The 26,352-nt window shown below is 40.4% G+C and overlaps 1 protein-coding gene across 1 annotated transcript; it reads right to left on the bottom strand.

Moving 5' to 3' along the window:
• Window positions 1–14,112: 14,112 nt before the first annotated feature.
• CDO1 (cysteine dioxygenase type 1) lies at window positions 14,113–25,823 on the bottom strand. The gene is made up of 5 exons (XM_071424429.1): window positions 23,575–25,823; window positions 21,351–21,428; window positions 19,281–19,438; window positions 16,693–16,862; window positions 14,113–14,510 (listed from the first exon to the last, which is right to left on the bottom strand). Exons 1-5 carry the CDS (start codon window positions 23,754–23,756, stop codon window positions 14,481–14,483), a joined length of 618 nt encoding a protein of 205 aa, XP_071280530.1. The 5' UTR covers window positions 23,757–25,823; the 3' UTR covers window positions 14,113–14,480.
• Between the last annotated feature and the right edge of the window lie 529 nt (window positions 25,824–26,352).

Genomic DNA, 26,352 nt, shown 5'->3' with positions numbered 1-26,352 from the left:
ATGTTCTTGCCCTTCACGTTCTTTTAAACTTTTAAACCATTAGAGAGGATATGACTCTGACAGTCTGGCAGAAAGGGCTTACATCATTCTATTCCCAGCATCTGTCCCAATTAAGGAGGTGTTTCCTCACATTTTTCTAGTAAAGCTCTGCTGGTGTCATCAGCCTCTTAACAGAGATGCCAATGGATCTCTTCACAACCTGTCAGTAGTAACTGCTATTTTGTTGGGTTCCACAGGCTTTTATCAGGACCTTAAAGTCTACATTTCTCCAATAATTGCTTCAGTTCTTAAAAAAAACAGAAACAAAAACAATTACCATTTTCAGACTTCTTATGCACAAGATTTTGGGAGCACAATGGGAGAAGAGAAGAACTTTGAGTAGAAGACTTAGACAGCAAGTTTTTCTTCCCATTTGAACTCTTTCTTACAGAAACCTAAACCAACTAATATTATAAAGGAGAACTGGTTTAAATGCTTTCAGAGGAAAATCAGGGAAATGATCCTACCAAACGACAATGAGAACTTTGCCTAAAGGTGTGCAGCCATCACTGGCAGTGCCTGCACAAGTAACTTGCCAAGACCAAAAAAAGAAATCAGTCCCACAAAACTTAAAAATTCAGAAATAAATTTTCCCCTCATATAGAAAAGGAAGCCTCTTTGGGCCCTACCTCCTTAAATGATGATGCCTTACAGTCCTTGCTTTCTACTTTACCTGCACCTAAGTCATGTACATACATATGTAAACACTTACATGTAAGCACCAACATTCTTTCAAATTCAATTTTCTCCATAGTTTTCTGGAATTCTGGTGATTCCAAAACTTGACTTTGAGGTTGCTACAGGAAAGGATTATTCTAACATCAGAAGCACATTGCTAAATTCAGTTAAAGAGCCTTAAAAATTCATAGTAAATTCCACAGAATATCTCCAGAATATCTCCAATTATTAGTACTATGTGAACTGTGCCATAAGCTCTAGAGTATTTTACATAGCCCTATTCTGTGGTGCTTTCAACCCAGCAGTACTGCGGTCAGATGAGTAAGGATGTCCCAAAACTTCTTCCAAACCCTCTTTTTTTTCTAGTAAATGGGATTCCCTTCTTTCTCATGTCTGTCCCAGTTCTGCTTCTATAACTACTTAAAAAGTTGATCTGTGTTACCGTTCTAGACAGCTATTTTCACCTGCGTTATGGGAGACATAAACACACAGTGGGTAGGCATAAACCACAGCTAATCTGAACTACTTTAATTTGGTTTTATGTGTATTTATACTCTGCCATGCATGCTATTAAATGTTACTTCAAGGAGCAAAACTTGAGTGGAAAAATACTCTGGTGCACTAGAAGCACTGAGTGCAGGTCCTCAGAAAACTACAACCTCTGGTAACTCTGAGCAAATCATTCTTCTTTCTTTGCCTGGGGTTTTTTATCTTAGCAACTGTGTAGGAATTCTTCTTTTCCCCTACAACTTTTTCTGGTTTTATCTTCAGACAATGTAAACTCTCAGTACAGGAAATTTCTTGCTGTGCCTTTGACTGGAACCAGAATGAGAAAAATCTGTCTCACCTTCAACTTTCTGTGCACTTTGTTGGAATGACAGTAAAATAAATGCTAAAAAAATCTGGCCAGCTCTGTTAAAGCCATTCAAACTAATATTACTTTTAGCTGTTTTCAGTTTTTTGGTTCCATTGTGCTAAGTGGCAGTTTTAAATATATTGTTGTTAAATTAGTTTAACAGTTCCTGTACAAACAGAACTAAGTGCCATCTAAACAGTTAAACCACTGTTTTTCACTAGGTGCCTGACTGGGGGGAATTTCCAATAAGAACTGACGTAATACTTCTGTTTGTGAAACAGACAGACAATGTCATCCCCAGGCTGCATTGCAAAGGCATATCTTTGTGTCAACAAAGTGAGGTGACCTGTCCTCATCATTGATGCAAAAGTACTGGCAATCTGGGAGAACTACACTTGGCAAAGTTAGAAGTTAGCTCTGTGACTTTCAGGTGGGGTCAGATGATGGGAGCAAACTCGCTTTAGACAAGCAAAAGTAAACAAGTCTCCAATAGGTTTTTGACATAACCTCTATTCCCAGAGAAAAGCAAAACCTAATACACATTCTGTCCAAAGGCCAAATGCTGAGCCTAGGCCTTGGCTGCATATGCCTAATTTTTACTGTAATCAGCAGGAACTCTGTGTATGTCAAAGGTCAAAACTGAACCCCAACTTCAGCTTGGATCAATATAATCATTTTGCCAGCTCCACCTAAGTGTAATAAAGTAGAATTCAAGCTATCACATCACTGACTAATACATTTCATGTTTAAGCAAAGATACAGAACTTTAAATTAATTGTAGTCCAAGAAAATAAAAGTAAGTGCAAACCAAATAAATACCTTGAAGTACAAAATATAAAACCCCAGACATTTATCAAAGCATAGCTTAAATGTTCTGTGCACAAGAGAGTACATCTGAAGGAATAAGAGATGTGCTAAGAAACCAGGCATTAAAGGTGCAGAAGGAGAAGTAACTCATGGAAGGACTTAGGTCAAACATGTCACCTCAACTACAGTGTATAAGGAAAGAACAGCAAGCAATCTTATAAATGCCACTGAGAACTGGACATTTGTAGTTGAATCCAAGTAAAAAGTACAAAACCAGTTCTCCAGCCCTTTTTTCCACTGAAGGGAGGAGTGTTTTCCCTTTTGAGCTGCCTACTGGCTTGAATTAGTTTGGCACCATCTACTTCCTCTGTGTCCACCATGACATGAGACTACAATGAGTCTTCCCCTTCCAGAGCATCAGTTTTCATTCTGTGCTCTGTCTTGGCTGTCCCTTAGGAATATGACTGTATGAGGTGCAGCATCTGACATACTGCATGAGTTAAGTCCCCAGGCACTCCACTCTTAGCAAGATTATGAGGTCCAGGTATTTCTAATTCTGTTCCAGCAGAAGCAACACAGGACACCCGCTCAAGCTCTAGTCACAGTTGTATGTGTCCTTTGAAGGGAGACAGGCATGAATTAAATTTATTTTTTTACATAGTAATTCCCATTCACACATACAATCTGTACACACAGATTTGCATACAGTTCTTGGGAGTTGCTTGGTTTGTATACACATAGATACAGTTGGTTGCATATAACCACCTGTCCTTAACTGGCACATCTCTCACTGTAGTTATTTTTATAGTAAACCCCTTTTTATAGTAAACCCCTCTTTTGACAAAGATATCTTGATCATTCTTTTGGGATGCACTGTATGATTTATATGCTTGGAACAGGAAAACATACCCCTCATACTACTCAGAGCCCTCAAAATTTGTTTTTCTGTATATATCCAGTTTAGCTAAGTTTATATATTTAGAAAGTAGAAAATTAATAGAGCCATGGAAAATGTTAAATAAATCTAAATTGTGTGCATGTTATGACACAGTTTTAAAATTTCTGCCTTCCCAAGCGGGAGTAGAGACTATGTACTATAGAGTGACTATGTATATATTGTATATTTTAAACTGTATTATGATTTAAAATATTTTATTAGTAGAGAAGCACTCAGATCTTAAACAAACCAGTCTTAGAGTAGTTCTAATTGTAATGTAATGTCTTCCAGCTGCTACTGCTGTTCCTGTTGGCTGCTAGGATTTATGTTACACTTCACCTTGAGGTGTTCTGGCAATGCAGGGTCTGGTTCCACTTCTCTCAGCTCACAGTAGTGTGATGATGCATTATCGACATGGCCCAGCATGTCTGTCAGGGCTCCCCCAGAAAATGCTGGGCATTTTGTTTGGACAGACAGCACAGACAGCACCTTGGCAACATAAGACCTTTGAGATTTTAGTAGTAAGGACTAAAAGGACTCCTTGTATGTTATGGCAACTTTTCACTCTGAAATGACAATTTCTTTGTTACCTCAATATCCTCCTCCTTCAGTGCCCTATTTGTAACCTCAATATCCTATCTATTTGACTTAAAGGAAGGAATTTGACTTAGTGCTAGCAAGTACGAGGTCACTAAGGAAACAGAATCTTCTACTGTGCCTCTATGCTAGCCTTGCTATAAGCACCACTGACTAGGAGAAAGAGGCGAGACAGGAAGCCCTGTCAATTTGATAGATTTATTTGGCAGGTTTAATCCCTGTAAAAAGATATAAATTGAAGGAAGTACTCAATTACTGAAGAAATACTGTTTGGAAACTGTAATGTAGAAGAGTGGATGAAAAACCTATATATCTTCCATGTTGAATGTGCTGCTTTGCCAATCCATTTGAACATCCCAGTCTTGCTTTGTTAGAGCTTCATCACAAAATCAAATTCTCTCTCTTGGCTACAACCCATGATGCTTAGAAAATATCATTAAGGCGGGGGGAGGGGTGGGCATGGGGGTGTTGGGGAAGGTGAGAGGGGAAAGAAAATAGCATTGAAAGTCAGGAAAAAAAAGGAGTAAAAGCCAGATGACAAGGGGTGGGGGGGGGGGGGGAAGGGGGGAATAAAAACAAATTTTAAGCTGACAGCATATTCCCACAGACCCAAGATAATGAAAAATAAGTTTCAAACCACATCAAGAGTGCACTTCAAAATGCCTGGCTTATTTTCCCTACTTTTACTCCACTGAGTTATTACTGGTCAGCATCCAGCAAAGAAGACACCCTCTTAACTAGAGAGGACCTTCAAACATAACAAAAAATACAGCTGCAGGCCAACTGGTGTTCTTCAGCCAGGAGTAATAGGACTTACGAGAGAAAAGCAAAAAGTGGAAAAAATAGTATCTAATCAGAACTGTAGGGGGAAAAAATGTGTCTATGTGGAAAAAGGTAATTTCCAAGTTGAAAACTAAGCAGGAAACAGGCTTGAAATAGTGGAAAACAGTAAACAAATTCCTGTGAGATGAACTAACATTGTGCCCTGCAATGAAAAGTAATTGGAAAGTAAAGAAAACAAGTGGTTTAGAGCCAGAACATAACAAAAACCATCACGGAGTCTCAGATCCCAGATAGCCCACACACTTCTGGTGCTAGGCACATCTTGGAAGAACAGTCTGTCTCCTGTTTGACTCCGGAGAGTTCACAGGAATTTTTAAATCACAGCTGTCTCTCCTGAAGGGGATCTAAGAGATATAAAGAACATAAAAGACACAGCTGAATTGGTGCTCTCCTTTCCAAATGCACAACCTCAAAAACTCGCTATTACATCACTGGGACAGAGAGACATCAGCATCATTGCATCCAGGTCTACTTCTGTGGGTACCAATAGTTAAACTCAAAGTTCAATACAAAAGCACTTCTATGAAATGCTTTTCTGAACTTTGACATTGTCTTTTCAAATTTCCTGTCAATCCCATTTTATTTTATTTTCTTTAGGGTGATATTGCCTTTCAATTAAAGAATCCCACCTCCATCAAGAACTTTCCTGTAAACCAGTGGATTTCCATTTTAGGCATAAATTTCTCCATTTTAGGCATAAATTTCATAATGAGCACATAGGATTAAATCTCATAGGATTATGAGATTTAATCCTATGTGCTCATTATCTCCATGCAGGAAGATGTATCCTCCTGAAACTTGTCCTTCTTTCTTAATTGTGCTAGCTGATCTAATGACTCTTGTGGTACAAATTAATGTTTTATTTTTATGGGTGTCTGGAGCATTATTCTTATTAATTTATGAATTATAAACATGAGTTACAAGATCCACCTTGCGGTATCACAAGGACACCACTCCCCCATTATGGTTGTCTGTAAGTCAGTTACCTTCCTTATGCCTCATCTGGAAGAGTGATACCAGAGGATGAATCCATGGAAACTACTGACACATCTGGAAGAGCCAGTGGTAACACAAGAAGTTACCTGAGAAGTTGCTTGGCTTGTGACATCCTGTACCACCACACAGGTAGGTAGTACCAACTCTGATCTCTTGGAGAAATGCCAGCAAAGCTGCAGCAACCCAAAAGGATTTAAGAGCCCAGTGTGTAGTCCAGAACCATGCTCCAGCGGGTGTGATGCAGCTGATCTCTATCAATCAGCAAAAGAGAATTAGTTGAGATATACCCATGATTCATTCAAATGAGATGGCAATACTGGCTCCTGTAAACCATCATGCCCCTACCCTAGCAGGCCAGGCCACGTACTTTGACCCCTAGTAGGAACTTAATGTACTTGTTAAACAAAAATAATTCTCTTCTCAGCACTCCTAAGGCATTTGCATCACAATAACATGAGTAGCTATAACATTGAGAAATCAGCATGGCTTTTTTAATAACTGCTGTCATTGCCCTTTCATTAATCAATAATTCCAGATCTCTTCTAAGGGTTCTGTATCAGCAGAGTTCTCAAGGGAATCTTGCATGTGGAGATCTTCTGTGCTCCTAGGAAGCAAAGACTGTGAGTTGATTGAAGACTTCTATAAAATATTCTTTTGAGATCTGCTTTGTGTAGGCAAATCTGGTCTTAGGACCTCATAATTAATCCCAGTATAACTGCTTCATCCAGGGTCAGCATCTTTCCTTCTTTTCTGCATGGTCCATCATCCAGGGCCATTCAAATTCTCTTTATTTAAGCATGGGATAATTTCCATGAACCCAGAGTGTGTCACAGTGTGTAGAAATATCTGTGTGCTAACTCAATGTGCTGTCACTTTCCATTATGGCATGAAGCTGCTTCAAGCCACTGTATTTATTTAACAACAAGGTCAAGACCTCTGTGTAGGGGGTTAAAGCAACCACTAGTCATTCCAAATTCTTATGTTGATGAGTATACCTGTACAACACCAAAATATTTCTTTCTTCCCATCCTAAATAGGAAGGAGGAGATTTACAGTTTAATGGGTTGCTGCTTCACTGTTTTTTTGAGTGTGACCTTACCAGCACATTTTGTACCTTGCACCAAGCGCAGCTGAAAGTGTGCATAATGAACCCTGGTGATTTGTTGCTCTATATGGATTAAATCTGGTGTTAATTTCAGTGGACCTTACTATGCAAGGTTGCAGACTGTGGTGGCTCAGAAGGATCTTCAACCTACAAATAGGCTCCAGCCTTTGAAACATATATGTTCAGAGGGCTAGATGAAGGTAGCAACTCTTTGACCTGTCTGTTTCAAACTACTGGTGAATCTTGGTCCTGATTGCTCCTCACTGAACTGTACAAATCTCTTCACACAGCTAATCCCAGTGAAACTGCAGTCCATGGCAAGGCCTGAGCTTTGGAATCTCTCTGGCTTGTGGTATAGCTGGCTTTCAACAGGGGTTGTAAATACAAGCTACTGGCAGTGTGAAAATGCAGTCACTTGCAGTTGCTTCATTATTTTCAAGTGACAGTGAGCTACCCCTTACAGATAGAAAGCAACCCTTGTTTCAGAGAAATGACTTATAATTAAGGTTAGCATTTAATGTTACAGTGACTCCATGACTCATCTCCTTGGGATCCTCTTAACTAGCTGTTCTGCCATTGAAAATAAGGGAATTCCAAAGGCAAGTCAATATTTGGTCCTGTTTTGTTTAGAACTAGCTGGTTTCCAAAACCCCACCTTTATTTTAGTATGTGTCTATGAAAAGAATTTTCCATTTGGTTTGTATCATTTTCAGCTCTGTGGAACAGACCTGCACAAGTGTTTGGGAACTTTTGATTATAAAAGTTGCTTTTATTCAATGTTAAGGTTGTGACTTCAGAGTCAAAAACTACTACAAAATACCTAACATTATTTCCTTTTGAAGTGAGTTTTCTCTGCACAGGTGCATTTGATATTTCTAGATCTTATTTTCAAATTTAGTGCTTCAATAGAAGGGCAGGGTAACTGAATGATTCCTTATAGAATCAGAATGGCTTCTGTTGGAAGGGACCTTAAAGATAATTTCATCCCAGCCCCCCTGCCATGGGCAGGGACACCTCCACTAAATCCCTGTCCAACCAGGCCTTGAACACTGACAGAGTTTGGGCATCCACAGATTCTCTGGGCAACCTGTGCCAGGGCCTCACCACCCTCGCAGTAAAGAATTTCTTCCCAATATCTAATCTAAAGTTTTCCCCTTTCAGTCTGGAGCCATTGTCCTGTCACAACAGTTCCTGATGAAGAGTCTCTCTTCAGCTTCCCTGTAGGCTCCCTTCAGATACTGGAAGGTTGCTTTGAGGTCTGCACAAACCTTCCCTTTTCCAGGCTGAAAAGATTTCACTTCCCTAGCCTGTCTTCATAGAGGGCATAGTTGCTCTATAAAGAGCAAGTCCTTATATTTTAGCTGTCCGTGGAAGATGATATTTTTTTAGGCAGCAACAGGAATAAAGGTTAGCTAAATTAATTGAAAACTAGCAGAGGCTTTGCAACATTTTTGTAGAGCTACCTGCCCGGTCTGATAGAAAGCCACCAACTCCTCCATGCTCAATTCCCTTATAATTAAAGAATTTCATATTACTCACCTGCTACAGACTTCATACTGTAGGAATAAAAACTTTCAGGATCTCAGATGCTGAAGCAGTTGAGGCTATACATGTTACTTACACAAAATTTAACTAATTTTGTGTACAACAGTCTAATTCTCTCTAATGCCTATTCATCCTGGCTCATTCCTATGTGCCAGGAATGGAGCAAGGGATATCACATTGCATATAAAAGGGCAACAATAGTTTACATTTTTGTACTTTATGCAATTCAATGTCATTGAGAACCTTGAGACTGTTTTCCTACCTGGTACAAGAAATTTTACAATTGGAATGTTGCAGTGCTTTCCAAGATGCCTTAAACACTGTGTTAGCAAAAATTCCAAGTTTGGGAGTCTTAAAATTACTTAAGTTGTTTTTTCAAGTGCTTTGTGCCAACAGAGCAGGAGCCAGAATTCAGATTATAAACCTTAACATTCATTTTTGCAAGATATCAGAACCCCAAAATAGGGTAGAAAAAATTAAAGGACCTTCTTAATCTCTGTCTACATTGCAATGCCTCTACAAAGTGAAGTCCAAAAGCAGAGATGCTATTTGTTTTCACTATGCTATGATGTAGGAAAAAGTTTTTCCTCTCATACTTGCCTGTTGTCTGAAGACTTTAGTTCTAAATACTCCTGGTAGATGTGAAACTGGCTGTTAGGGCTTTTCTCAAGCAGCACCTCTTCACTCATAAGTAACCATGTTCAGGGAGGGATATAGTTTGAAATCTCAGGTAATACAAGTAACCAGAAGTAAATACTCAATCCTAGTAATGGGCTTTTTCAATCAGTGTAAAACATTTTAATTTGGTTGACAAGAGCACAGCTATTCCAAGCTCAATTGGATAAAGATGTTGCCCAAGAAGGTAATAAGCTTTCCTCCAGTGTCTGAGTTTAAACAGGACTATTTTGCACATTTCCTATAAAGAAAACTTTTTTCAAGTGCTTGTTTTCTCCCTATGCCTGTGCTTGGTAAATATTCTCGTACAAGAAATCTCAGGCTCATTCTAAGCCCTAGCTAATGCCTGAGGAATAAATATGTGCCACAGGACTGGGTGCCTCCTGTAGGTTTTTTCAATATTCCAGTGAAAGGTTCAAACCATGGGCTCTAGAAGCATATGTAACCAGACCTCAAGTGAACTTGGTCTTTGCAGTAGCAACAGACTGTCAGCATTTACAGAGTAGTTCTTTAATGTCCAGAACTATTTCTGCCCCTCAGAAATGTCTTTCTGCCCCTCCTTATGCTTAGGACATGCACCTTCAGGGCCATCCACTGAGAGAGTGATCAACAGGAGATCTCTGCATCTGGTTCCAAGCACTCAAACAGCAATTCAGTAATTTTCTTAATGGAAAAGCTGCATATCTGTCTGCAGATTGAAACAAGGGAAGAAGCATTTTTCAGCAACTTTATTTGATCAGAGTGCTCATAGTTAACAGAGCATGTTTTGCTGGGGGATCTTTTTCAACTAGGGAGAAGAGGTTTCTTTCTCTAACTGTGACTCTCAGAGCTTCCCAAGACAGCGGTTTACAATGAAAACCAAATGCCTTGCATTGACGATGTGTTTTATAAAGCAAATAAAACAGAAACAAAAACAAACAAAAAAGAAAACCAAAAGATCCTGAGGATCTGATTTTGAATACTGAGTGGGAGCTGTCCTTTGCAGCAGAAATTTTTCTTTCTGGTCAGGCAATATATTTTTCTCATGGCAGCTTTGTGATTCATGTGATTCATGGTTCTCAGGGAAACTCGCCAGATCAGGGTAGCATGTGCCACACAATCCTCTTATGCTGTTCCTCTAATCATTATGAATTAAAGAAGTAGGTTAATGATGTTTCATTTCCTAAGAAATATCATTAATTCACATTTATCCCTCATGTTTTAAAATGTCCATCACCATGTGTCGACCAAAGAGCTAAACTAAGCCTGGGAGGAAGCACAGGGGGCTGAAAGCATAGAATAGACATGAAAAATAAACTAAAGCACAAGTCAGTGAACAATATATACACATTATCTTTGTGGTTCAGGAAAGAATTTTTTCCTACTGGAAAAAGTGAAGTGAAAATAGAGTTGATTTTGACTTAATGTGTTCCTTTCAACCTGCAATGAGAGAGGAAGGAGGTACACCTTAAATGTCAAGAAGTTAAGTTTTAAGAGAAAATAATGTACTTATCTGTCTGTACCAAAGGTTTCTAGTGAACTGGAGAGTAAAAGCAAAGGGGAGATGGATCTGGAAAAGGTGTAAGATGTTTTCATTACTTTTTGAAAAACCCCTCAAATGTTTTTTGTGTGGCATGCACAAAAGATCAAATTGGTCAGAAGAGTTTGTCTATGCCTATTTTGGGGGTCATTAATCCCTGAAGAAATATACTGTAGTCTTAAGCACCACAGGGTTCAGAGATCTGAGATTAAATTATTGAGTAAAGCTTCATAAGAGCTACAAGTGTCAGAGCTAGTCTGGAAGACCTGCACAGTTGATCCATGGTTGTTTTGTTTCCTTTACTAGAGACAGTGAATGGAATTACTCTCCATTCACAGAACATATGACTGATGTTCAAGGACAGTGAAATCTTTCATGAGCAAAACTGGCAAGAGCAGAGTATATGGTATGGTTGAAAAGCACTGAGCTTCTGCTTGATTTGTTCTGTTTGTCTCTGCAAACAGTTACTGTAGGTAGGTCACCTCTTTTACCCATGGGAAGGCTATATTCTTGCAACACAGCTTTCTCTCAGTGATGAGAGGTGTGTGAAAAAATAACTACAGGGACTTGCTAGTGAATAGCACATCTTTTTGTGGTTTAAGGAAAAAAACTGTAATGAAAGAAGGGTTATATATAGGGTGGATTTTGGTTCTGTGTTCCTCTACATCAACAATGGACAATGATGAACAATGTTAAAACGTCAAGAGACTCAAGGCTTAAATAAAAAAATTGAACTGATTTGTGTATGCCAAGATTTTGTAGTGAGCTAGACACAAGGTAACTTCAGGCTCAATTATCCGCAAGAACATTAAGAAACTCTTTAGGCAGCAAGAGACCCTCTTTGAGAAACAATTTCTGCTAGAGGCTTTAGAGGTCGTAGATCTCAGCATGTGAAGCAAAAGAACTGCTCACTCGATGTTTATAGGTACGTGAACCCCCCCTCAAACATGTCTCTAGTTTCATTGTATCTAGCCCTTGTCAGCCACAGCCAAATTAACTGAGAGGGCCTTTCCTTTCCTGGAGAGCCCCCATTGTCATCTTTTCCCTTGCATATGGCACATACCTTCCCAGTGACTCTTGGCTATAGAGCCTTCCCATCTCAAACATGTCTTTGATAAACAGTTTCTCTTCTTGCTAATAATAACTACACTCCAAACAAAAAAACACCACACCCTTGGAATTTGCTGAATTTATGTAAATATTGCACTTCACTCCAATCCGGGCATTACTTTGCCTTCCTATGTCTTTCTATTACAGCTCCTTCACTGAAGTCTTGGTTAATGCATCAAATCATATTTAGGCTGAGTTCCTCCTGCTGTTACCAGCCTGGATGATTTGAGGCAGTTTCTCAGCACGTAAAGATCTTAGCAGTAACTCAGGTAAATGTTAAACTCTCTTCAATTTACAGTGACATTGGTCAATAGCACCTTTCAGGTAAAAGCATATGAAATGCTAAACATCTGTTTATTGCCCAATGAAATCTAATTGTTAGCCTACAGCATATTGCTACCTCATCAGATGGCCAGTTAACACTATTCCAAACCTAAGGTACATTCATATGCTAGATTTAATATGCTGGCTGTTCAGCCATAATAGTGTGCAAATACTATTTTGCTATTACTGGTTCCTGTGTTTTAAACCAGCACAAGTTATACGAGCATATTTGTGTGAGTGGAAAGGTGATTATGCTTCTCATTATATTACTTGATATTTGTTGATTGAATATTGCTTTTAGTAGGTAGATAGTAGCTTTACTTGTGCTGTTCAGAGCACCTGATGCTTAGCTAATGCTTAGGAAGTATCAAATGTAGTGGCTGTGGTATGTGTTCTAAGGGCTCTGGACTCAATTACACATTTCTCTTGAGGTTTCCTGTATTTGTACCCTTTATGTTGGGCAGGCTACCTCCTGTATGTTGAGGTACAGAGGACACAACTCCCCAGTAGCTACCTTCTTCTGAAACACCTTAATTCTTGTATTATGCTATGCAATGCACGATATCATGCTTACCGTGGCTAAACTGTACTTGGGACAACTCGTGTAGATTGTTGTTATCACTTCTGCCCGTATTTCCTCTGTTCCACTCGCTAGGCATATGAGTGACTAGCTGGAGAAGTATCTGGGGTTCTGTGTGTGTGCATCCTAGAACAGCTAGCTGCTCTCATCTACTGTGCCTTCTTGGCTGTCTCCCTGATCTTCCATTCCCCCTGGCCTGACTGAACATGAGGTCTACAAGCTGTAAAGTTTGTTCTTTAATTCTACCTAGTAAGCAAAAGCCTGATTAATAGGCTGTAATTGAAGTTAATTAAGTGAAACTGCTTATTTTCTGCAGGAAGGATGAGGAGAACAAAAAGCACTGGGTGCAAACTGAAATACAAGACATTTTGTGTAAACATAAGTCTTTTTTACTGAAAAGGTGATAAAACACCAAAAGCCCAGAGAGGCTGTAGTGCCTTGGTCCTTGTAGATACTCAAAATCCAACTAGGCATAGTCCTGAGTAATCTGCTGTAGATGACCCTGCATGAGCAGGACAGCCAGACTTCCAGCCTCAGCTCATCTCTCATGCTGTCACACTTTCAAAACAAGTCACAGGTTCATTCAAAAACACTTACACTGCTCAAATATTTTCTAAAAATTTGACACAGCCTCTCTGGAAATGGGATCTCATAAAGTAAATATTTCCTGGGCTTGTCAATATAGAGGGAAATATGTGACTCAGCCCAATACTGATAAAATTTAAACTGCTCTCTGACTAACCAGCAGTCACCTACGAGACTAGGAGAATTGCTACACATTCCCTCCTTGAGAATATGTTATTAACTGCATTAAATGAATGAGATAGTCTCCATCACTCAGCTTTGCTGATTTTTATGTGTTTAATTACAGTTAACTCTTTTCAAGAAGGTTCTTTCCCAGTGACTAAATCTGGAGGATAAAATTAAACATCAGCACACTCAGTGACAGAACTGCCCCCAACTTAATTTGAGTCAGGATTCTTTGCATGTTTGACATACTGCCAGCTTTTAAAAGTCTTTTCTAACAGTGTATTACTTGGAAAAAATTTCATGAGAAATGTGGATTTTGGTAAAGTGTGATGAGTATTTTAGTTACAGTGAAAAAAAAGTTTAAAACTCTGAAATCAGTGCAGAAATCCAGTTTTATTTCAGTTTTCTTATTTCAGTTTTCTTCTTCATTAGCTACACAGAATGCTTTGGAAACTGGACATTAGCTGAATTAAGTATGATTAGTCTTCTTAAACGTCAAATCTCTGTGGGATCAGTTTTGAAAATCATCATGCATGAAGCATTTCTCTGTTCCTATTTAAAACACGATCTGACAAATTAAATTGTAAAAAAAAAGGTAAAAAAATGCACAAAACTATCAAGATGGCCTAAAGCATTAAAACCTAAAAGACTTAATTAAAAAAAAAAAGGCACTGCTGTTAGTTGTATCTACTGTACTACCCATAAGTACAAGTGACTGGAAGCTTAGAAGTTTATATAGTTACTAATTACATTGAGAGCATACATCCCCATAGGTTTATTGAGAAGAATCAGATGATGTTTAAAAACCCTATTTCTGATATTCTCAGTGTGACATCCAAGGTGGAGCTTAAAAGGCGCTATAATTAGACAACCAGCTATTTAATTCTAACAGGAGCCTAAGAAAAGGCATCTAACCTCTGAAGCAGGTTATGGCACTAGTTAGCTTAGTGTCCCATAATTGGCATTTGCTCGAGGAAACTGTGTGTGGTCTGGAGGCTGCCCTAGAGTACTCCGATGTACAAGTAATGAAATGGATCTGGCTGTCAGCCTTAGCCATGCAAGTCTTCTGTCCCTGGTTAAACATTCAGCAGGTCTTACGCAAATGCGTGCTGATGCTTCTCAGTTGTTCTCCTGCGGCACTCCTGTAGCCTAAAAGGAAAGAGGAGAAGTTGTTGCTTTAAGGAAAGAAACTGTCACTGCCTATTTCATGGTCTCGTTGTGTACCTTTGTTCTCAGAGTAGCTCCTAAAAATACCTGGAGAGTATGTTTTCAGTGCTCCTTGACAGAGTTTTGTAGAAGGCACTATGTGCCTGAAAAAGTCATCCTGTCTATTGGCTCTGGGTGACCATGAGTAAGCTCATGGCAGAAGGGACTGCTGAGGACTGCTTCCTACTTCAGACTATCTTGTCTCCCCGATAGCCTGCTCTACTTCATTTTGACAGAAACTGCTTGAATGTCCAGCTTGGAAGACAGGCTGCAAACAGATACTGCCTCCCCCTGCAAAATTCCTGGCAGAAGAAACTGGTGTGCTGTGACACCCAACACAAAATCACTTTTCTGTCAGTGGACTTTCCTATCAGTATTCTCATGTTTTGTACTTAAACTATGCAGTTATTCCAATGGGCAAGTCCTTTGACACACATACTGTTTTTTTTTATTAAGCTTATATAACTTATTGTGTGTTTCCTGGAGAGTTAGTTAATCAAGACTTCATCATGGCCAGAGGCCAGAAATCACAAGGGATTGACATGTGTCTTTTATCTATAAATTTAAATTTTATCTAAAATTTAAATTTTTTCTAAAATAATTAAGACAAAGAGGAAGAACTGAATGTGCTTTTGTTCAGCCAATCTTCTCACTCATAAAAGACAAACAAATTACTTTACATTACTCTCTTGGTATTTATAATTTATAGATCTCTGCTTCCCTGGGTCCTTCGGTGATCTGGTAAGCAGAAGAAAGTTTGCTTTTCCAGTCTGTTTACCAGAAACCAAGTCACTGAGACCAGAAGGTTTTTGTAGCATGAAGTCATTTTAGGCAGCTGAATGGTCCAGACTTGCTACCACCTTCTTGTTTAACGGAATTCCATTTAGAGGAATTCATGAAAGAGACCTGACAATTAAGATTTAGCTCTTTCCTGTAAGCCAGATCCACTGCCCCATAAATGGTGAAAACACTGCCAGATGGTTACAGATCAGAGTAGGGAAACACTCCAAGCCAAAATACCTAGTCTCACGTACTATCTTATGTACTAAATATTCAATAAAGACTTAAAAGAAAAAGAAAGAAAACAAACACTGAATCCTTGCATTAATTTTGTTCAGAATTCTTCCATGCTAATTACCCTTTAAAATCTGAACTATAAATTCAAATTTATTTCTCAAGAACTTTTCAAACTTGGCAAGGCTAAAATTTCAGTTTCAGCTGTTTGGTAATGTGGCAGGCTTCAGAAAAATAATTTACATGGTACTTTACAACTATAAAAAACTTTAAATTGATCTGACTAAGGACTTGCTCTAGGAAACTCCTGAGCACTGAATTTCTGGCTTCAAGGAAAATGAAAGTGTTCAGTATCAAACAAAACTAAATAGTGTTTGAACATCTGTGGCTGAACATCCAGAATCAGTCCTTTCTCCACAGGTAAGTAGTTATTTTTCCCAATGCATGGAATAGTGCTGAAACCCTGTTAACCCCTCCCATGTGTTCCAGCTTGGTTGCTCCAAAAATGGTCTTAAGATTTCTTTCCTATCCAAATAAAATCACCCATTGCCTAAGAATGCAGACAACAGACAACTGGCCAACTCTTACTCTCAGAGCATGTCTTACTCTCTGAATATTGTGATTATGAAGAATTGAATTGATTAAAGAAGTATTTACAGTAAGCTACAAGGTTTAAAACCTCTTGAAATGTGATCCCTTTTGGCAGGACAGTTTAGGCAGGAAACGTCATACCTGACTAATGCTGGCCAAAACAAAGTAGCTACTTCACACTTTCCATGGGCTAGGTTGTATTTACCATCATTTGCGGCCTGAAGATGCTTAACTAGTAGCAGATGTCTCACTAATCGTCTCTGCTCAGAAGGAGAGGAAGGCAACAAAATAGGGAACTCCACATAAGGGAAGTGCAACTTGACCAATCAAAGAGTACTTGAAAACAAGGTTTATCTGATCCAAGAGGAGATGGCCCAGGAAGGACAGAGGTGCTGACCCTTCTGCATGTCCCAGGGCAGGGTCACTGCAGCCTGTGCAGGCAGCAGAGCAGCCCCTTGTGCCCATCCCTACAGAGCTCAGAGCCCGGGGCTGGGTGAGGAGCACCTCATCTTGTACTTACGCAGACAGTCCTTTCTCCAAACTGGCTGTAGAAGGTCATTGTGACTTTGTGCTTGTGCCCAGTCCTCTGATCAAAGGTGTTGCAGGTGTCGAAGGGTGGGCTGTACAAATGCAGGCTGACAGCAGGCTCTGTGTGGCTTATGTTCTCCACACGGTGCAGGCCAATGGAGTCTACACCAGCAAAGGCACAAAATGGCAAAAAGAAGGTGTGTTAGCAGAAAGATCCAATGAGATCTCAATTGCCTAGAAAAAATACTTTTTAAACTGTAACTCATGAGCAAATAGGCATGGCCATACTTCTATGGGCAACAAGTAACTCAGTACAGGGAATTTGACTGGTGTTCTCTAGCACAGATTCCTAAATACACTGGTAATTCAAAACGTGTTATTGCCTTCCACAGTTCATGTCATTTCTAGATTATCTGCCACAGGATAAAGGCCAACAGAAATCCCAAGAAAATTAAGGAAGACCATACGGTAAATATTTTTCTAGCTCTCATTCCCAAAGGACTTCAAGCTCATTTATTTTCCTAGGAGACCTGTTGCTATACATGCTTCAGAAGCGGGAAGGAGGCAAAAGCTTTTGTACTTTACAAGTAACAAGGATATCAGTCACATTGAAAGTCAGCTACATGCATTTGGGACATGGACTTATGGGCAGACATATGGTGTCTTCTACTGCAGGCATCTGTTTCCTAATGAATCCTTCCAGTTTATTGGTTTGGAGAACACATTTTTCGTTGTTTTCACTTTCCTATAAAGCGACTAATCAATAGTGACTGACACACTTCCAGTCATGACTGAATACTAAGCATAATCAAGCTATTACAGAAAAATGTAAGGTATGAAGAATCACATCTGTGAAACAAACCATGTCCATTCTACACTAAAATGGAGGTTTTGAGTTACTTAAGAGAGACCTTGAATTTAATTTATGACCCTGCTGTAAAAACATAAATTATTTAATTTATGATTCTGCTGTAAAAACAGCTCAGGCCTTTGTACTTGAATTTGTTATATAATACCTGGACATGTATTGTGCAACATAGCCATGGTACCCTGAGAGTCATGAGTACACTCTTAACTCTGATTGGAAGCCCAAAGTGTTGTTAACATACTTTGTCTAAATAGAGGATGTAGCAGCTGGGGGAAAGTCCTAAATCTTTGCTCATCTAACGGAGAACTCAAATAAACATGGTTTAGTGGTTTCTGACCCTTACGTACAAGAGCAACCAAGAAGCACACAGTAGAATCATGAAGACACTTGCTATCAATGTAATTATGGCAATCAACACACTGTCAGTGTTTTCCTTCTGCTTGTTTAATGTGTTCCTTTTAAACCAAAACATCTGTTATGAAACATGGCAGAGATCCAAACAGCCTCAGAGAACTGGATACCAAATTTGTTTTAAACAGCTGAGGAAGCTTTGGGTAAGATGCACAGAGTCTGCAGTTGTTTGCATTGGAAAGGACTGCATATGCAGGGAAACCTGACTGAGGTGGAGAACCCATGTCCCTGGCACAGGAGCATCAGCAGATGTGTCAAGCCATTTCCTGCCCTATAATTCAGTGTTTTCATTTAGCACGGCAAAACTTCAACAGAGGGCTGCAGAACACCAGTCTTTCTCCCCAGTGCCCTCACCCTGGCAAAGTTCCTAACCCAACATGAGTCTTCCTCTAGCTGGGAAGTTCCCAAGGTCAGCCCCTCTAGATGCGCTCTCCAGTGTTTTACCCATGACATATGAAGCAGATGACCTGCTTGTCTGCTGCTTCACCTTTGTTCTGTTGAACTCAAAGTGGTCCAGCACAATGTGCAGGGTCTTTCATAGCACCAGCACACATTACACCCAGATGGCAACTCCAGAATGGTCTCCAGCAAAGCAGGAGGTGGTAATAGTTACAGATACATGGGTTGATGCCGTGGATTTAGGTACTTAAAGAGCCTTACTGATGGAATCTTAGTCATTCTCAACATTGTGTGGTTTTTTTTTTTTGTAGATTGGGAATTTCAGTTTTGCTCACACTGCACTTCAGCACTACAGCCTTTTGTTGATTTGGACAAGAAGTAGCACTGTCACAGGTTTCTGTTCCTGGCTGGTCAATTTATTTCATAGACAGTTTTTACATTTTCAACATAAATTTTCCATGACTGAGTAAAAGGATTACTTCTTTGAGAACCAAAAAAAAAAAAGCAAGGTGATCAAGCTACCTAAACTTTGCTTCTCTTATTTCTTAAAAAATGCTATACAAGTTTATATTTACAAGCAATTTCACATAATCATCAGGGGCAGAATACTAAAGGCTGTTTGGACTAGAGGAGATACTCAGTATATTATTATTATTATTATTGCTACTAGCAATTGCTACAATGTTTTAAGAGTGAGTGAAAAGCACATTTTTGATGCGGTTCTTTATTTTACTGAATCTAAATACAGGCTTCTGCAGAGTCTAAAGAGTCACATTCTTAAACTGTGCATAGAGCCATAGGTATTATACTGTTAAATGTAGGAGACTAAAAAGCAGATGAACTCTTCTGTTAGGAATAAGACTCATGGACAGATAATTGTCAAAACAAGCTTAATATCTTACCATTAATGTAGGCACATTGATTTTCCCTCAAAACTCGTTCTGATTTCTTAGTCATTTCACCATTTCCTTTTTTCTCAGGCCATTCAAACAGAGTCTCCTTTAGATTTCCCTGGAGGATCTTCATAAAGCAGTGTGAGTCAGTGTGATCATGGATACTGCTATATATGTAAAAAGAATAACCAAACTCAGTGTGATATGCATATTTAATTTCAGTGCAAGACAGACAACATAGCATATTGTATGAGGACAAAACCTTAGAATGAAATTCCATTCCACAAGGGACGTGTCTTAAGGAATGTCTACTTACACTGCTGCTATGGAAATATATTGAGCTAAGTTCATATACAGCAAGATTTGGAGAAAAGTCAGATATTGGTCAGCCTATGACTTCAATATGGAGAACCACAAAGAAAGTCTGGAGAAAGGAGTAGGGCTGAAAATTTCTCCAGAATGCAAAAACTCTTCTGGGCCAAGAAACAAACCAATGCTTCTACCATGATCCCAGGAAAAGGCTGATACAAACTTGCAAGTATACCTGATCTCTTCAAATCCACCATGCTCACTTCCAAAATATGAAGAAATTAGCTAATGCTGCTTAATTTCTATAGCCCCTTTACTGCTGGGATTCACATGCATTGTTGAAAAAGAAATGCCATACTTCTCACTCTGAGAGTACTAAATACAACCAGCTATACTAAGCTGTTAATTTCACTGGCATTTTCATGTTGAAACTCAACAGAATCTGGTAGGATTTGTTTGCTTTCTTGATCTCTCTTCTTGCTCTGAAGCATGTTTTATTTTCCACATTCAGAGATTACATAGGGGTTAGATATTTAGTTTAGTATTGGTTTATTTTTCTTTAAGTGCAGGAGTAACTATTATAGAAGTAAACAGGATTAGGACAAAGGGAGAGCTCTCCTCTCATTGGGGCAAAGGAGGGAATTTGACCCTCTGAAGTACAGCGCTAATAAGTTGCAATCAAAAACTTGGTACTTGTACATTACTGTTTCTATTCAGCAGAAATTAGGATTTCTTGCAAACTGAGATGCTGAGAGAGCAGAGCTTGCTTCAGGCACAGAACACTTCACAAATGCCACTTTGTCATGGTCCTTCCAAATAACATGAGAAAATCTGACCTTCGTCTTGCAGGAAGCAAAACCAGCTTGTCTCAGTCTAGCTGTAACAAATGTCCATCCAACTTGAACACAGTTTAACATAAATTACAGGCTGTGTGGGAATAGCCTAGGAGGAGTAGAGGTGGTGAGCTCAGTTTCTGTATTGCTCTGAGTTTCCTATTATGGCATCCTCTAAAGAATGCCATACATGATCAATTGCAACAAACACAAAAACCCTGTTCCAACATCTCCTTAGGTTTTCTATTTAGATTTGAGAATATTCAGTCCAAAACCTGCATATTTGCTATTGCATTTTTTGCTTCAGCCCACACTTTGTGAAAGACCTTCCAAGAGACAGATCCTGCCCTGACATAGTGTAGGACAACACAACCTAGTGAACAGTCTATGCACATGACTTGGGAAGCCATATCAGCATTATGATCCATTTTGAGGGAAGAGATGGGATGCCCGAACCTAGAGAAAGCCAAACAGTTCTGGAAAGGGGCTCCCTCCTCCCTATCGGCAGTCCTAATCCAAATCTACTTTTCTCATCTTGCCACAAAGGCAGATTTAAACACCCTGAAAGAGTGAAGACTATTTAAACTGCACCTAGTCCTGCTTCTGAGGTCGGGTGTTATATGGGTCTGCGGTATGGGACAGGTTGAACAGGGTCATATCTCTGGGATTAAAAACAGTAGAGAAGCTTAGCTTTTGTAGAAAAACAAAGCATTTTTGAAAGAGTGCTTTACAAATGGTCATGGACTACAAACTTGCAAAAGTTACAGCAGATATTCAGGACTGCAATACTAATAGGAGCTCTGCACTGCTTACTTTCCAGACACCTTCTGATAGCTCCCATAGGACTTATTTATTTTTCCTCTATTTTATATGACAAAGACACAAAAGATATGGGGAATTTATATGTTTGCTAAAATCATAGTTTTTAAATACCAACCTGCCATGACCTTCACCCCAGCACAAGATCATCAAGTTGAACTTTCCATTTCCATTGTCCACAAGATTTCTTGTGTACCTGAAATACAAAGTGTTTGCTCTTAACTGTACTAATATGTCTATAAAAGAGAAAATTATACAAACATGTTTATGAAAGAAGGTTGTGACATACAAAAACTATTTTTCTTCTGTTTTCTTGAAATCTAAGTTTTACTTAGAAAAAATGAAATTGTATTTATAAGTTTGGCATTTTTTGGTAAGAGTTATTTTTCTGGGAAGGAAAAGGAATATCTAGTATTTTGAATACTATTTCTTTTGAATTACATAGATGATTGGAGTTTGGGAACTGTGAGTCAGACTAGAGTGGTAGACAGGATCAAATCAAAATGGTTATTGAATGAAGTCACTTCAGCAGCTGGCTTATAATTAGAAACAGAGGACTGCAATGAAACAAGAAAAATACATAGTTACATTCTTCTGCAGCTCCTTTTCTGATATTCTTGGCTTTCCTTCTCTTACACAAAACTCATTTGTACAAAGCCAAAATAACAAAGAACGAAGATGCCAGACTTCCTGCACATGGTCCTCCCACTCTGTTCCTGAAAGTTCCATGTCTTGTACTGTAGCATTTTTGTGTGGATAAAGCACCTGTGAGGGACGTTTTGCCAGGATCTACTTCTAAACAAAGTTTATTAGAGCAAAATTTCTTTTCAAATAACATCTTATGTTTGTTTCCTTTTACTCTCCTTTAAGTTTCCCCTGAATAACTGATCACCTTGTTCAATTGAAAAGTTCACTAGAGAAGGGATTTGGATTTTGCTCTAGCTTCCCATAGCGTGACCCTTCTGATCTGGGTCTGATGCTATGGTACAAGTAGCTCAGTGGGAGACCTTCAGATTTAATTTTAGCAGTAACCATGAGTATTTGCACTTTGCCAAGTAAAGAAAATATTTATGCCTACCATGGTATGCCTCAGTCTCACCTGAAAAATGCAAGCAAGGGCACACAGAAAGTGCACTGATGTCAATTGAATACTTTCAAATTAGTATCCCCATAAGTCCACTCTATTTTACTCAAGAAAGGATGCTCATAGAGAACTACTTTCAAAGGAAACATCTATATCTATACACTGCCTCTCACTGCATCCACAATGTGTAAATATATTACGTAGACATATTTCTCCTATGATGTCAGAAAACAATCAATGCTGGCATTTGACAAAACTTCTCAAGTGCTGTTATTTCTGCACAGGTCTGGCTGGACAAAAATAAATTAATAAATAACAAATAATAAATAAATATATAAATAAAAGGTTGCCACAACCAATGTTAACACTTTATTTTCCTGATTCTTAGTTTCCTATGTTCTGTTACAAATGTCAAGATTTGTTCCAAATGGAAGATAGTCACAGAGAGGTGAAAGGAGGCTAAAAAAGTCTATAGAATGATGTTAGAATCATTCAGCTAGAATGATGCTGTCACAATGCCACAGTTAAAAAGAAGTTTTGGAGTTTGAGGTGTTTGAGTGGGGTTTTGTTTCCATGTTTGTTTGTTTTTTTAAAGAAAACACTCGAATAAAAATGTATTTATCTTGAAATTTAAGACAGCGAAGCCAACAGCGGCAGAGATAAATCAGTCGCTAGCAGAGCAAGAGGAGTTAGAACCCCAACAGGTATTTTCCTTCCAGCCGGTGAGCAGCAGAAAGCCTCGATCTGCACTGCGCCGGAGCCCGGGGCAGCTCCCGGCCCGCCGACACGGCAGGGCACGCAGACAGGCACCGGCTCGGCCACAGACCCCGAGCACGCCTTGAGTGCAGGTCCCTCTGCGCGCCCCCCGCGGGCTTCTCCCGGGCTCCTTCTCCCAACTTTGTGGTTTATCGCTTATTTCGGGGTCTGCGGCACGCCGCAGTCTCTCTCTGGGCCATCGCGGCCCCCTGCCCGGAGCGGGAGCGCGCGGGGGCGGCTGCGGGGCCGCCGCCCGCCCGAGCCCCGGGGCCGCCATTGGCCGCGGCCGCTCCGCCCGCTCCCCGCCCCCGGCCCCGCCGCGACCCCCGCCCCGCGGCCTCTGCCCTGCGGCCCCTCGGCGTCGCCGGTGGAGCTGTCGGCCGGGTGGCGGCGGGGGCGGGAGGGGCTCGCCCGGCCTCCCTGCTGATCCCATCCCCGTCCGCGGCTCTGCCTCGCCGCCGCTTGCGCGGCCGGGGGCTCCCTGCTCCGGGGTGTTCTCTACCTGTACTGGTCGAACTTGGCGTACTGCAGCCACTCCTCGGGGTTGCTCTCGTACGACTCCATCAGCGCCTGGACCTCGTCCACGCTGACTTTATCCTCGGCGAATATCTGATGGAGGATACGGATCAGCTCCTCCAGGCTCCGCGCCTTCCAGGTCTCCGTCTGCACCGGCTGCTCCATCATCGCCGGTCGCTGCCGTGCCGCCGCCAGCCGCTGCCCCGGGCCGGCCCCCGCCGCCTGCCTTTATGCGCCGGGAGGCACGGCGGGAGCTCACCACCGCCCCGGCGGGCGGGCCCGCGGACAGCTGCCCGTCCCCGTCCCCGTGAGCGCGGCCACCGACCCCGGCGGGCGGGGGCAGCCAGAGGCGGCTGCTGCAGAGGCTCCTCGCACCGCCCGCTGCTGCTGCTCCGCCGGAGCCGGGGCGAAGCGGGGAAGGTCGGGCCGGCGGGCGTCTGGCGCTCCGGTATCCCGGCGGGGGAAATAGGAGAATTGGCTATTGCTGCCGGGCGGAAAGCATCTCTCTCCCTCTGCCGGGGAGCGCGCCCTGCCGCTGCCTCCGTTACTCACACGTTGGTTTGAAAAAATACATCCAAAAGCTCTACTGAAAAGCAAAACAAGACACACAGCTATTTCAAGCACACAGAAGATTGTTGCTGGAGATTGCTTACAGACAGCCTGCCCGTTGATAGTGCTGTTTCTTGAAAGCTAGTGCACTCTGCAGGAACATTTAGGGCTGCCGTAACCATTAGCGCTCAGAATGACACCCAGAAATAGTAAATGGGACAAAACAGACCGTGCTAAAACAACAGACTGTCCTCACGCTCCTCAGTCTATCTAATCCATATACTGGCACCAGAACAAGTAGATACCACGCCAGCCGTCTTCCTTCCACTTCAGCTGTTAATGAAATCTGTTATTAGTCTGTTCTTAGTTGTAATTAATCTGTTATTAGTTATAACAGCTGTTATTAGTCATGAATTCTGGCGACAGAATTCACTATACACCATAGAAGCGTATTTGAAGAAAATCCATCTATTCTTTCTTAAAGAGAAAAAAAGATTCAGCTCTTCAGGTCTGCCTTATGATTATGGATCTGGAAGTAAGCAGATTGGTGGTGTGGCCTGCTGTAGCTCTGAGGCTCAAAGGTGCTCACAACATTGGCAGCTTGCAGTTCCCCTTACAGACAGTTACATTAAGGGATTTTTTCTCTTCCCTCTCCCTGACCTGTACATGAAAGTACAGGCATGACAAAAAGAAGTGCCATTAATAAAGTCAATATAGCTTGAGAGCCTGAATGAATTTCTGACTTCACTGCAGTATGCAATACTTTCCCAGTTTTAAATGGTGCTGGAATCTAGCAAACTGGAATGAAACACAAATCAATGTACTGAATAGGTACATTTTTAGCCATCACTCCAGAACTTCTTCTGGCATGCAGAAAGCAGGCCCTGCTTTAACAGTATTTTGTAAATTATTGTTGGTATGTGTGTGAGAGAAAGAGAGATAAAACTGCAATGATTTCAAGATTTTTAAGGTCTGAGAGAACCTAAGACTATCCCAAATCTCTTAAACACAACCCTTGTGCTGATCTCAGCAGCCCCGTCCACTCTTCCTGGGCGAAATGCAGGTAATGAACAAGTACATTGCTTCCCTAGGTAACTTTTTCAAATCCACAATTAAGAATGAGTCTTATTTCTTAACAAAATTTGCCTTTGTTCAATGTCAGCTCTTGGTTGGTGTTCTCCAAGGATTAGATGGACAAGTAGCACATTTTTCAGTACATCTCAGAAGTCTCATACAGCACCATCAAAACTGCTGTAGGTTACAGAGAGTTAGAAGTAGTGTGAAATACCCTGTCATTTATTTCAAAGGCAGAACTCATGTTCTTTTGGCAGCTGTTGGAAGCACTGCCAAAAGGAATAGAACGTCTCTCAAGAATAAAATGTAAGAATCACAATTATGGGTTCTGAAATGCAGCTGAGGTAAGTTTTCAAGAATTTTTTGTCTTATTCTGATAGTCACAGGATCTGACAGAAACTAATTTCCAGCAGCTATATTTCTCTGTTTATTTGTACACCTGTGCTTGGAGGTATTTTCCCTGGTATTTAAATCCAGGGGAAAATTAGTTATGCCACTGCCGTTAATCCCTGACACCTCAGTACTTTGATTCCTTTGCCACAAATTTGATGAGGTCATTAGTTAAATACTGCTAGTAAAAGGACATTTTATACCTCCCTCTCTTACAAGTAAGGGATCTCCCTACTGCAGGCTGGATCTACCTACTGCAGTTTACAACTGCTACTGTTTATTATAGTTTATATAGTTATATTTTTATTTGCTCCTATTCAAAAGTGTTTACAGCTTTTAATTTGGAATTGTTCAACCTACTTTTTGATCCCCAAAACTTCTACAGGAGTTGATTACTTGACTGATTGAACATCATTAGGAACAATATTTATGTCTCTCCAACTTGTGCTTTTGCTTATGCCCTATTAACAGAAATGACACAAGGGGCTGAGCACATACAGCAGTTAACTGTCACTGAAAATTCAATATAAAAAAAGAGAACACTGAAATCCACACAGCAAAGGAATTGTATTTACATTCTCAGTTGTGATTCTGCACAAGTAGACTGCAGGACTTTATGTGCTTTTATTGCAGGAAGTCATACACCTGAAGAAATGAACTATTATATGTATTTCTCAAGTATCCTATTAAAAACTTGTCTTGGAGAATAGGTGTTTGGGCTTTAACCACAAAACTTTTGGTTTATGCACAA

The sequence above is a fragment of the Agelaius tricolor genome, unplaced genomic scaffold, assembly GCF_023055355.1.
Source record: "Agelaius tricolor isolate 1412-34295 unplaced genomic scaffold, bAgeTri1.0.p SCAF_4, whole genome shotgun sequence".
Classification (NCBI taxonomy): Eukaryota; Metazoa; Chordata; class Aves; order Passeriformes; family Icteridae; genus Agelaius; species Agelaius tricolor.
Note: the sequence above shows the minus strand (reverse complement) of the source record. Positions and strands in the feature narration are given on the sequence as shown.